The sequence below is a fragment of the Calonectris borealis genome, chromosome 2, assembly GCF_964195595.1.
Source record: "Calonectris borealis chromosome 2, bCalBor7.hap1.2, whole genome shotgun sequence".
Taxonomy (NCBI): domain Eukaryota; kingdom Metazoa; phylum Chordata; class Aves; order Procellariiformes; family Procellariidae; genus Calonectris; species Calonectris borealis.
The window spans coordinates 124,306,295-124,319,218 of NC_134313.1; the positions used below are offsets into that span (position 1 = coordinate 124,306,295).

The following is a 12,924-nucleotide window of genomic DNA, read 5'->3' on the forward strand; positions in this document are numbered from 1 at the left end:
TGACAGCTGGAGATGCGGGTCTGACACGCAGTTAGCGGCACAGGCTCAGAAAAGCATCCTTTCCTGACGACCTGGCGCTGTGTGACCAGAGCAGGACAGCTCTGCATTGCAGCAAGGCTCTCTTGGGGGCCGCTATTACCTGCCACCACCAGTAAGCGCACACAGCTTGCACCAGCCAAATGCAAGTGTTGCACTTCAAGCCAGCAAGTTTGCCCCCAGCAGTGGGTAGAAACACAGAGTGTGGCAGGAGCACTATAGGGGCACAGCACGGCAGCAGCGTGTCCCTGAGCCACTGTCACGGTTTCCCTCGCTGCCCCTAACTGGCTTGGCACCCGCTGCCGGAAAGGTCCCTCATGGACAGTGGCAGCTGTGAGTGCCCTTCTCCAGCAGCTCCCCTCTCTCGTCTGCAGCCACAATTAGGCTGTCACGGGCCCATCTCGATCTAGCCAAACGTCTGCTTGACAGGGCTTCAGCAAAGCCAAAGCACTTTCAAGTTCTTTAAAAAGCTGTTTATTATCACAGTGGACAAGTGGAAAAAACATAACGCCGCGTACAGAGAATGTCTTAACAAACTACAAACAAGTCTTTAAAAAGTTACAGTTGTCTCTGAATTCGAGTAAACAAAGCACTTGCTGCAAGCTGCAAATGTGCTGCTCTCATGCGCCCTACAAATAGTCCAGTAAGACTACAAAGAACTGCAGCCTGAAATGCTGTTCCAATAGCAGCTCCCAGAGCAGCAACCAGTTTCCCCAGCATGATTCCCAAAGCCGTGACGTGCTCTGTGAAGCAGACCCTCTGCCCTGAGTGAGTTGGGAGCAGGACGCTGTGAAACCCCTCAGTTTTGTCAAAGCCAGACTGACCTCTGCTCAGATCTTCAGCCCAGCCTAAATGAGTACTCGCAGCCCAAAAATCACCTCTGAAATGAGTGGCTATGACTGGCACGGTCACTGGCACCGTAATCAGTGCCAAACTCTGTCCTACGTGGAGCTGGGCTTGATCCTGCCACTTACTCTGAGGCCATGTTTAGCTGCTGCAGCCCCTTAGATGCTCCTGTCCCTGAAAACACTGCCCTGGATGCCTGGTTTGTAACTGTCGGGCGTGTAACGGGATTTGCAACAGGGTTGAGGTTTTTGTCATGCTACAAATAGCTCCAAAGGCTGCTCTAAACTAAAAAAGGGGCAGAAGTGTCTGCATTGGAAAGCTTGGAGGGAGCTGTCAGGGACACGTTGTACTGCTTTAGTCTATCAATGAAATGAGGACAGGAGCTGGAGTTTTTAACTATATTTTCTGCCGGTAAATGAGCAAATAATTCAGTGATTAGAGCAAACTGGGAGCACACTTCTCTCCAACACAGGCAAATGACATCTCTGGTGAAGTCCCTTCCTACACGAGTGTCTCCTCTCCTCCGTAAGGGCAGGCTGGCAAAACAGGAACATTTTGACAAGGTGTATGGGTGTCCAATTTGTTGAAGTCGCTGAGAAGTCTTTAAAGGTCTTGCTTTGGCAGATGTTTTTGCAATTGAAATCCAGCTCATCTGTAACTGTGTGCCCTTTTGCTTCAGTAAATAAAAGGCCTAGGTGCAGAAATCATTCGAGTTAGCTGACTTTCCTCTGGCACGGTCTAAAAGCCTCATCTGTCTCCCTGTGAAAAATCAGTGCTGATATCATGGACAGGGAGGAAAAGCCACTGAAAAATCATGAACGCTAAGCTGGTTTTCTTCTCTTTTTTTTTTTGTTTAACTGCTGGTTTTGTGAAAAGCTTTATAAGTATTTTAAAATGTGTTAGTGAGCTGAAGTGAATAGACAGAATTGGGGACTTGGAAAGGTCTGCTACCACACAGGAAACAGAGAAACTCTGGCCTGCAAAGCAAGCCTTTTTTCATATTTTGCTTTATGAAATGGGAAGGTGAGGGTTCATTGGTTTGGCATTTTAACTGGAGATTCTTCTTCCAGCCTACCAAGGTTTTGTGGGTTAGTCAGCAACTGGAGAACTGTTTCTCAAAGTTTTGGGGAGAAGGAAGGAAAATAGGTCATGCTTTTCCATTTTATGTTATGTTCCTTGTACACACTGTGGGGTAGAATTTGAGTTTACCTTTATAAAGCATGCCTAATTTGTACACAAAAAAATAATCAAATACCCCACTCCTTTGCAAACTGGTTTCTTTTAAGGGCATCTAAAGTTACACTCCCTAAACACTAATTATTTTGGGGGGGATAATGTTTTCTTGCTGGTCCTTATCATTGCTACCTGTCTCTTGCCTTCACTTTCCACTAATTCAAGCATAAAATAAAAGCTTTCCAAGCAAATCTCAATCCTTCTCTGTGCTTACATGTTGCTGGGAGAAGGGATTTCTACTTGACACAATTGATTTTCAATCGTTCTTTCTCCCCACTGAAGCTAGGCAACTTAATATTGGTGTATTGCCACCAGCACAGTGTCTAGGCCAAGAGCCAAGGCGATGAACAGCCTGCTAATTAATTTTTCACATTTATCTCCAGACCCCCTCCTCAGAATAAACACTGTGAAAACAGGAGGTGGCAGTTTCTATGCAACCCTCAGGAAATTTTAAGCAGAAGTGTTTTACTGCCAGTTTTATGTTTTTACAGTGATGGCAGTAAGGACTTCTGTTGTATAAAAGAAAATGTATTGGCTTCAATATGGAAAAAAAGATTATTGAAAGTATAATCTGAGCCTGATGTATCCATTTCTCAAAAAAAAAAAAAAAAGTAGTAGTCAGAGAATTAAGGGCCTAATTTCTAGGCAGGAGAAAGGTATTCATGTTGAAAACGTTGGTACCATGCAACTACTATAGACGGATCATGTTTTCAGTAAAGCTACATATGTTCATTTTCAGTTATGAGGCAAATAATACTGTGAGCTTGTGGAGTTTGTTCATCTTGCACCCTTTCTTGCATATATATGGGGGGGTATGTGTGTGTATATTTATGTATATAAATAAGTTAGAGATTATTTACACCAGTGTACAGAATAAATCTAAACTCAGTTATCAAAATGCATAGACCTGCCAGTGGATTTGGTCTGTTAACACCTTGCATTTCATCTTCAAAGCACCATACAAACATTAATTATTTTACCCAGGCAACTTCCCACTCACCAAAAGGATTAAGAATAACAGACAGGTTAAGGGATGGAGCCGAGGGAGCGCAGCATGTTCATTACAAGGCAGCTAATCATGTATCTTTCTCCTGCCACGAGCACTGCAGATTTACGCCTTTATAAACTCTGCAGTCCACATGCAGAAGGAACCTTTGTAACACGAAGCTTGTCAAAATGGGAAAGTCCTCATTCAAAAGCAAATGATCCGTTCTTCATTTTCAAAAGCTTTGGCCTCTTCTTGGCTTATCAGGTTCCCGTTCAAACTGGAGAGGAAAAATAAGAGGGATATGAAAGTAAGGTATTGACTGTTGCCCATCTTCTATTTTTCCAAGGTTTTGGAGCGGAGATCACAGCTTTGCAATGCCGTGTGCTTTTCAAAGGCACACAGTTGGGAACTGGCCTCAGACAGGCACTGCTGTTCCCACGGCACATATGAGGAACAAGGCTACTTCTTCAGAAATAAAAAACGAACTTCATTGAACTAAAATCAGTGCTGGATACCCAGCTGTTTGCATTTCAGCAAGCAGCATATAGCAGACGAAGGTTCTCACCATGCAGTGGGCTAGTTTAAAGAAATTTAAGTAGTCTTCAGAGCATTTTGTGTCTTCCATGACAACATGGGAAGAAAACTCTGTTAAGTATTCAGGCATTTTTAATGTGAAATTACTTAAAGCAAAAATTTTCAAGTCTGGCCACATAAAGTTAATCTACATTGATATTTACACCCCTGAAAATGAGCAGCCTGGTAAGTGCAGCTTTCAGAAATGTTGAAATCTATTAAACCATTTAGATTTATGAAATTATTGGGGTTAACGAACACCTCTAAAAATCCAGGCAAGAATCAAAAGACAGACTTTGGTCTGAAGATTCGAGTGGGAATTGATGCCTCTTCCATAGACAAAAGCTGACAGTGGCCTTTGAAAGAAGCATCTCTTCCATATCTCCAGGGAACCCACTAGTCAGTGAGTCATTGTCTTTCTAAGCAAGAATTCAGTGTCCTTTCACTAAAACATATATATTTAAAAATAAATTTCATGTTCAATAATAAAGAAGCAGCAGTGCTAAAACCAGCACAGTTCTATTGACTCCTGAGCTCCCCGAGGTGAGGGAAGGAATGTGGTATTTGGCCTTACAATGCACATGTCTGACTATGTGATGCCTACCTAATCTAAAACAAGCAAATCTTACAAAAAGGTAATCTTCTTGTAGCTTAGCACTTTCAGTGTGTTTGGAGCACCGCCCAAAGAAAAACCAAGCACAAATTCTATGAACCAAATTAGTAATGCTAATTAAATTTAACCATCTCCTGCTTGTTGGGATTTAGCTCCTGAAAAGCATAAACATGTTCAAAAGTTTAAAAATAAATCAGGATACGCAAAACTTAGTCTATAAATTTAGGCCCCAACTCTGTGAACATACACGTCCTGCGAGCCAGTGGTACAGACAGATGTGAACTAACAAAACTGCTTGACATTCATAACACACAGGGAAGTGTTTCAATGACAGAGGCTTTTTACCTATTTGAAACCCGGAGCTGGAACTACAACCCCTGCCTCACATAAACTTGCTCTGAATTTTTTAGGCTGGAAAGTAGTAATGTCAAAAGTGTTTTAAAGGGAAAGAAAGTTTACAAAGTGAGCCTTTGAGGAGGGGATCTTTACCAGACTTCTTTAATAGCTGTGTTCTCCTTGAGAGCTTCGCTGAGGTACTTCACCCCTTTGGCTGTAATTTGATTCTGGATAAGCCTAAAAAGAAAGCACATCATGTCAAACTAACATGCAAACTAATTTACAGCGCATGCACAACCTGCGCTTAGCTTGATGTCAAGGAGCAAAGCTGTCTGCCACAAGACAACAGTTGTGATTTCTATCTCTGAGGATGGTACAGAGTATTGGTCAAATGCCCCACATGCACTTTCAGAAACAGAGCCCAGAGTATCAGTCTTTTCCTTTTAATCTTGCATGTGGTTGCATTCTGGAGATACTGAGCTTAATTACATAGCTGACAAATTTCTGCTGAGAACCGTTTACTATTGGTATGGGATTGGGATATTTGGACTCCGAGACAGACTAACCTCTTAGCTCTGTTTTCTTGTTAAGAACACCGTGAGACATTTTTAAGTGATGTACAGAAAATTCTGAGTACAGAACCTGTTTAGCAGTTATGATCTAGAGGTTGCCAAATCCTCCTGTCTTGTTTATCAGACCAGTGAGATCTTTGAAAAATAAGGCATTGAATTTGACTCTGGTATGAGCAGGTGCAAGCCCCAGTGAAGCCACCTTAGCAGCTATAAAGTATGTCTAATCTGAGCTGAGGGGGGAAAAAAAGAAACAAAAGATCCTCAAGTAGCACAACTGAAGAAGCATTAGGTAATTCTTATTAACCGCTGTAGACCATGCCCCTAGCTAAAAATGAACAAAGCCCCCTCATCTGCATGAGTATGAAAATGCTCATCAGCCTAGCCTAATTCAATACTTACCTTTCAAGTCTACCATAGTGTGCCCCATACCATGTGACCGCCTGCATGAATCCCACAGGATTCAGGATGAGGCTGAAAACTGGAATGAATTGAATGATCTCTTAAGGGAGGGAGGGAACGAAGGACGCAGGGACGCATTCCTATTAAAGGACTTTCTGCGCTTGGTAAATTAATCAAAATGCAAAGGGATCCAGTAGATTCTTTCAGCTACTGGAAAAACACTTTAATTCTGCCTCAAGTTCAACTATCTGTATAGGTCACCACCTTTTGGGGGTACCCACTGGTATAACCAACAAAGTAGGATATAAATTTGTCTACTGGCAGAAACCCTTGGACAATACTGAGCCATGGTAAAGACATGTATCTGGATTACTACGCCTGCTTTGGATGGGGAAAGTTTTATTATGAATTCAAACCAAACTGCTCAGTGAAGCGTATCTGCAGCTGTGCGCAAAGAAATCAAGCCCTCCCCCGCCCCTCTTTTTATTTTCAGGGTGATGGGCACCAGAGCTTCTACTGCTTTCAAAAAGGCTACAAGTACTTGGCACCTCTGACAACCGGCACGTTTCCTAGGGGCGGGAACTATGGTTAATACAGGGAATGCTAGAGCGTGGTTAGCAAAGTCTTTGTATAAGCTTGTAATGGGACTCCATTTATTATGTTCTCTTGATCGCTTGGAATGAATGGACGGCTATTTGTTTCACAGCCCACATCTGCCTAACCCCATCCATGGACAAATTCTTCTGAACCTCTGGATTAGAACAGCCAATGCTGTGTTTTCTTAGAAGTTTAACAAGTCTCTTTGTGATTGCTAGAAATAATCTTGGGTTTCCTGGGGATTTATGTCTTATAGATGAGTACCTCGCATGAGTGAAAGTGCTAGCCCTAGAAGAAAACACCAGGAAAACGGGACATGCATTTAAGTGTCTGTCATGTGGGTTCTTGGTTGAAGAGTAAGAGTTGAGCTTGCTACTTTCATAGTATGATGATAAATAGTAAGAATCATAATAAGGTTATTCTGTTCTAGCTGTCTGCCTGTATTTTTTTTGAAACTTTTGTGTTTGAGACCAGAACTGTTCCCCCTAAGGAGAAATGAAATCAATTAGTAGTTCGAAAGTTACCAGGCCACACAAACAGCGTAAACTTTTCCCTGTATGAAAGCAGGTTCAAAATGCTAGACAGCAGCTTTATTAACTTTCCATTAGAACTGTCTACAACCAGTCAGCTGCATCCAGACCATGCACAGAAAGCTTACTGTGACCTACATAGACTTGGAAGGTGAAGCTTTAATGCAGTGACTGCCAAAGAGCCTGTGCCTCTGTGGAATGTAACTCACCATAAATGCACCAGTTTCTTGTTGACCTTCAGCATCTCTGCAAAACTCATTGCTGCCTCATCATCCAGCTCATTTTTAGTCAACCTAAGTGGGAAAGAAAATGTTCACTTCGGATGTTATCATTATTTTTCAGCCCCCTGTTTTTCCAGCTTGTCTATGACTTAGCTTTAGACAGCTGAACGGGGATGTGCTGTTCCTGCCCTGAGCAATTTCTAAAGGCTGGGCACAAAGAGATACTGAAGAGAAGCCCTGGAGGTAAAAGAGACAAGAGAATCATATCTTTATTTCTCAGAGCAATGTTCCAATGATACTTTCTAATGATGTTTTAGTGTCTAAAAGATGGATGGTGTGGTGGAAAAAGGTAGAGAGGTAGGGACAACACTGAAGAGGTGCAAAAACTGAGAACAAAGAACTTGACTTCAGATGATGGAAGTGAGAGAAGATGGGGAAAGCAAGATGGAGGGAGCAGAGCAAAGCATGACATTGGGACATTGGAATGTGTCCTAAAGGACACAAGTGCTGCTGATCCATTACTCATGTCCACATTCTTCCAGAGGGATATATCTTATACCTTGCTGGTAGTGAAAGCACAGGGAATGGGGGGAGGGAGATAAGGAGGAGGCAAGAGGATTGGAGGAAATAAAATTAGGCTGCAGCTTTCTCTGGAGAAAGAAGAGGAGGAAAAGTAGACCACACTGTCAATTACCAGAATATTTTCACAGAGTTGTTGTGTTGCATAGCTTCAGCAATACTTTTGCCTCCCTCTGTCGTGATGCCATTGAACGCGAGACTGTGAAGTAACGATACAAAGGTGTAAGAAACAGCTAGCATTGCTTGGCCCTTCCGCTGCCAAATACTAATGAATATCCTGGATAATCTGTTTCCCAGTTGTACAGTTCAGCATTTGGGTGTTTCAAAGGCTCATGTTCTTTGCAAACCAGTAAGTCCTTATGACTTTTACAAGTGAGAACAGTTCACAGGCTGCAGCCTGAGTGCAGGTCTATCATACAGGCCATAAGGTTTGCTGGCAGTGAGTTGTACTCCTGGGATGGACAGCAGAGTTGTACCCAGTGATTTGCGAGTCGAGGCTTTTAACAAGGACAAAGAATTGTACTTAGTCGTACACAGGTTTCTACATGCATTTGTCATCCCAACTCCCTGTACAAACTGGGCACTTTGTCCTTTAAGTCCTTCAGACGCCTGAATACCTCATTCTTCTTCCAAACACAACACCTTCTGTTGTGTATCGAGAGATGGGCTTGTAAATGCATGCTTTCCATTACAAACCACAAACATTTCTTAGTCTGCCCTTCATTCTTTGAATAGACATTGGCAAAATCATCCAGCTACAGTTATGCTCCGGGCTTTGAGAGTTCAAAAGCGTTTCCCCCTTAAAAGCCAGGCCAGAGCCTGAAAATAACGGCTGCAAAAAAAGGTAGAAAGGGGGGATCAAGTAGGGCAATGGCACAAATATGTGTTAGCATGAGTCCCTCCTAGCTTCAGCTGAAACTAGATATTCTCAGTCCATCATGACTAGGCCTAAAAATGGCAAATATGCTGAAGTAAACTGATGTAGTAGGGACTATCATCTTCCCTTAATCTTCGCCTAAAGCTACCACTGGTGCTAACTATAAATTCAAACCATGAAGCAAGATTAACCAGTGGAAGATAGGAAATGAACCCAAGTGCAAGTACACTGCAGAGCAGAAGATTCACTCTGCACAGGTGCCAGCAAAATCTAGCCCTAGCCAGCACAGTTACTCCTCCTTATTTTTGCAAGCACATTCATCAGCACATTTGTTCCCATCTGAGAATCCCCGGTGTAAACCAGTTTGGATTCAGGTTCAAAATGTTTTCTTTCAAGTCTGATGTGTCTGGATGCATTCTGCAATTATGGGAAGACGGCTATGTCAGATAGCTTTTAAGTTTAAGTATATCTAGGTCACTGCACCTGTTCAGCTTTTAATTTTTTAAGCCCGGCTATCCACTCGCAGAAAGCAGGACAAGGCACCAGCTCTGAAATGCCTGGGTCTGAAGTGGCAGCAATAAGCTCTCCAGACATCCCCAAACTCCCCGAGTACCGTACTTCTGAAGAAACTAGTGCCATGTGCCACCTTGTGGGGAAACCAAGGAGCCTTGTCTGCTCTCTCTTTGTGGAGGCCAGTGGAACTGGGAGACAAATCGAAAGGATCACCATGAACCCAGTGCTCCAGCTGTGTGGAGGAACTCAAAACAGCACCAGCTGCCACAATATGCATCTTTAAATCCCTAGCCAGCATTTGAAAGTCTGGCAGGGGATGGACTGTTTTACACTGCTGGCTTCTCCCCGAGCTGTGCTACCAACTTCACCCATGCTAGGGCTTCCAGAAGGCTAGTTTGACATGAATCACTGAACTCCAGTGAGAACTATATCTCATTAGCACTGAATGTGTGGTGGTGTAGCTCCACTGGAGTACAGGATGAGCCTGAATTTAAGAATGCCCCAGTCCCTACCCAAACAGTTTATCATCTTAAAATTACTTTGGTAATTTCGTACCTTCGCAACAAAAACTGTTAACACTGAGCTCACTGGGAGCCTGATTCTGTGACAGCTGGTCCATCCTTCTGCTAATGCTCCCAGATCAAAATGGCACCCACTGACCATGTGCTTTCACAAATGCCAGTAACTCTGTGCAGCATGAGGGGAGGAGGTGCAGACAGAGGAAAGGATGCCAGCCCTGCAATATTTTTAACTTGCTTAATGGCTGCACAGGGCTTTTTGATTCAATCTGGCCTCTTGCTTGCACCAGGAGCCTGTCGGTTACACAGCGAAGGCTGCAATACCAGATGGCGTTCCAAGCTAACGCTTGGTGGGAAGAGTCATCACTTTAAAGCACGATGGGAAAGCCAGCACTACGCCGAGCTGCCTGGCTCCGCTGGTGTTTTACCTCACGTTTGTTAACCTGGGGTGGTTCCTCAGGGCCTCTGCAAATGCCTTTGCTCCTTCGTCTCCAACTTGATTACCCCACATCCTGGTGAAGAGAGGAAACCAGGAGATATCAGGTGTGCTGCCCTGCTGCCCCTCGGCATTGCCTTCTCCCTTTTTCTCTTCCCTCCTCTCCCCCCAATTACTTCACATTCTTTCAGGCTTGTGAGAAACCTGGCGGGTGCCCTCCCCGCTGCGCCAGGCACGTTCCAACTCCCAGCGCACCACACCACCGGCCTCTGCCGGCTCACCAGTGCCCTAGGGCCACAGCACAGAAGCAGCTCTAGGAGACAGCCTGCTGCAGCAGGAATGCTTTTGGGATCACCTTCCTGTGCTGGGCAAACCCTCCGCAGCCCTGTACCCTTATGGGGTAAAGGAGTCTTGTGGTCCTGTAGAGTGAGCTGCCGTGGGAAATATACACCAAGTCCTAAATCCTATCATTTTACTGCTCAGCATTTCCTCCCCATACCCCCGCTGCAGTTTTCCTGTTACCAGTTGGGCACGGACTGGCCTTTACACTATGCAAAGTACAGGTCTTGGGAAAGACTCCCCAGATGCACAACTGCACAGGGACCCACACCCAAATGGGTGACTTTCTGAAGGGAACTGCTCTACAAGCTCCCCCTCTACTTCAGAATAGTCTGGCAAAACCGTTACAATTCCTTCAGTGTTACACCCAAGTGGTATCTCCTCTCTCTCCAGCTGCCAAGAGAAAGATCAAAATCTCACAGTATGACCCTGGGCTCTTCCACACATTTGTAAGGAATAGTATTTCCAATGGCAAAACAATCCACAAAGGGTTAGGAGAAGGTAATGTGGTAAAAGCTGCAGAGATTTGATCAACATTTAATAGCAGTATCTGGTCAAATCTTTTCTATGCAGACCAACCACTTCGAAAATTCACCCTATATTATGAGGCTTGAAAGCGCCTCTGCTGAGGTATAACTTTTTTTTTTTTTACAGGGATCACGGCTTGATGACTCAGAGCCACACTCAGCTTGATGGGTAATTAGTTGGCAGCTCTTTTAAAATCAATTGAGCTTTGTGGTATAAACACATCCACTTCCAGTAAGTTCCCTAGAATTTCCTTGTCCTTCAGTCTCAATGCAGTTTGTTATGTAAATGCTGAACATATCTGTTTAAGCATTTCTGTCCAAGCTATCCTAAATCCATTTGGAGTGATTATTTCATCCACAGGAGAAAACAGGAGTCCTTCGCTGAAATTACAGCAAGTACAGCACAGCAGACCCAGCTATATGACAATGGAAGTGTGCATGCTGTTGACTGTATTTGTGAAATGTTGTAGAACAACAAAATTAAAGGCTAAAAATCTGATTGTTCAAATCTGATTTTCATATTGCAGGGTTATTGTGATATTCACAATGGCAAACCAGAGGTTTTATTTCCATGTATTTGAGTATTAGATTCTGAGAAAAATGTTCTTCTGTAGAGTGGAAACAGAAACTGGGATTTGTCAGAGGGGAAAAAAAAAAACAAAATCAAACCCTCAAGTCTAGCATCTCTCCTGAGAAAGAGGACAGGGATTAAAGATTTACAGTACATTCAGACCTCTCTCCAATGATGGCAGACTCTGCAGTTTGGGACAGACTAGAGAGAAGGATGGTAGGAATTCCTTCTTATGCTCCCAGCTCACAATTTTATCAGGACTTGATGCAGAAGATTTGACAATTATAGCATGACACTCAATAACCAGGTACATTGCCAGTAGTCATAAAACCACCCAGACTCTTAAAAATGACCAAATATCTCTAGAACAGCTGTGTTGCCGTGAGGAAAGTGGCTATTTTTACATACTGTCCTCTTGTTAGTTTGTCTCTCCTTTAAGGTTCTGTCAGAACAGGGGGAAAAAAACCCAAAACAAACATTGTGTGAACTGGAGAACAATAAAGCAGCCCTCCTTTTCCCTCTGAGTGGAAAATGTGGCTACGCTTCTGCACCAGTTTGTTCTAATGCCACCATGGGGAGGAATGGCAGAAGGAAAGAAGGTAAGAATGAAAGAAGGAAGCCTAAGGGATTTACAGATGCCTTGACAAGACCAAGCCCTGAGCTCTGCTCCTTAGCACTGAACTTACCCAATTTCAAACATTGTCTTGCTCTTCTGGATGGCCTGGGCAAGGCACTTCCCTCCTTCGCTCGTTATTTTGTTTGCTCCTATTCTGCACAAAATAGATGGATTGATGAGGTACATCACTTACAACAGTACAGCTATTAGAACACCAGTTCAGAAAGCAATACAACTATTTAAGGCTAATTAACTCTGGAGGTTAACTACAGTTATCAAAGATTAACCTAGAGTAAAAAAATACGGCAGGCATTTGACCTTTGACTACAAGACATCATTTTATGTTGTCTTTTACATATTTTGCATGTCAGCCCTCCAAATCAGCAGTATCACTGTAGAGTCTTCACTTTTTGATGCTCAGTATGTCAGAAATGAGCTTTAAGAACTCATCCTCAAGACAAGGACCCCTGCCTAGTTTTTAATATAGTTCATAATATCAGCAGTTGCTACAGAATACATGAATTACATGCAGCATATTTCATGATGCCACAGGGAACAGAGTATTTCTTGGTTGTGTGGCTCCAGAGGAGACTGCAGCTGATAAGCACAGATTGTAATAATTTCAAGTCTTTCTGTTCTAAGCATAGGCTATAGGTAGTGGCATAGGTCAGTGCAGCAGTGAGTGTCTCTGGCTGGCACTCTACAGAAGACCTTTTCTTTTTTTTGGCCTATGTGGGGATATCAAATGGCTGGAGTTCAAGGAAGAAATGAGTCTCAATTGCATATACAGTGATGTAAAGAACAAACCAAAACCAAAACCCCCTGAACCCACTACATTTACATAAAGTAAAACTGGCTTGTTTGACTGACTTCAGGCACATGAATATGCAGTCTACCTCAAAATAATCTCTGGGGTCGCTACATAGCCTGAAAGTAACCATCTTCCAACAGGCTTTTTTGTGAAAGTTAGATTAAGTTAAAGCAAAGCACTGTGTCAAAGCAGT

General features: G+C 43.3%; 1 protein-coding gene across 9 annotated transcripts in view; it reads right to left on the reverse strand.

Annotated features, from left to right (window-relative positions):
* Nucleotides 1-494: 494 nt before the first annotated feature.
* Nucleotides 495-12,924, reverse strand: part of NOD1 (nucleotide binding oligomerization domain containing 1) — a 46,741-nt gene continuing 34,311 nt past the window's right edge. For 3 of the 9 annotated variants that reach the window (XM_075143327.1, XM_075143325.1, XM_075143326.1), the window contains exons 7-12: nucleotides 11,991-12,074; nucleotides 9,860-9,943; nucleotides 7,639-7,722; nucleotides 6,933-7,016; nucleotides 4,779-4,862; nucleotides 495-3,380 (exon numbers count right to left, since the gene is read on the reverse strand). In XM_075143327.1, the coding sequence (XP_074999428.1) occupies nucleotides 3,308-3,380; nucleotides 4,779-4,862; nucleotides 6,933-7,016; nucleotides 7,639-7,722; nucleotides 9,860-9,943; nucleotides 11,991-12,074 (493 nt within the window). In that variant the 3' untranslated portion in view covers nucleotides 495-3,307. The other 6 variants (XM_075143328.1, XM_075143329.1, XM_075143331.1 and 3 more) reach the window with 6 other exon arrangements.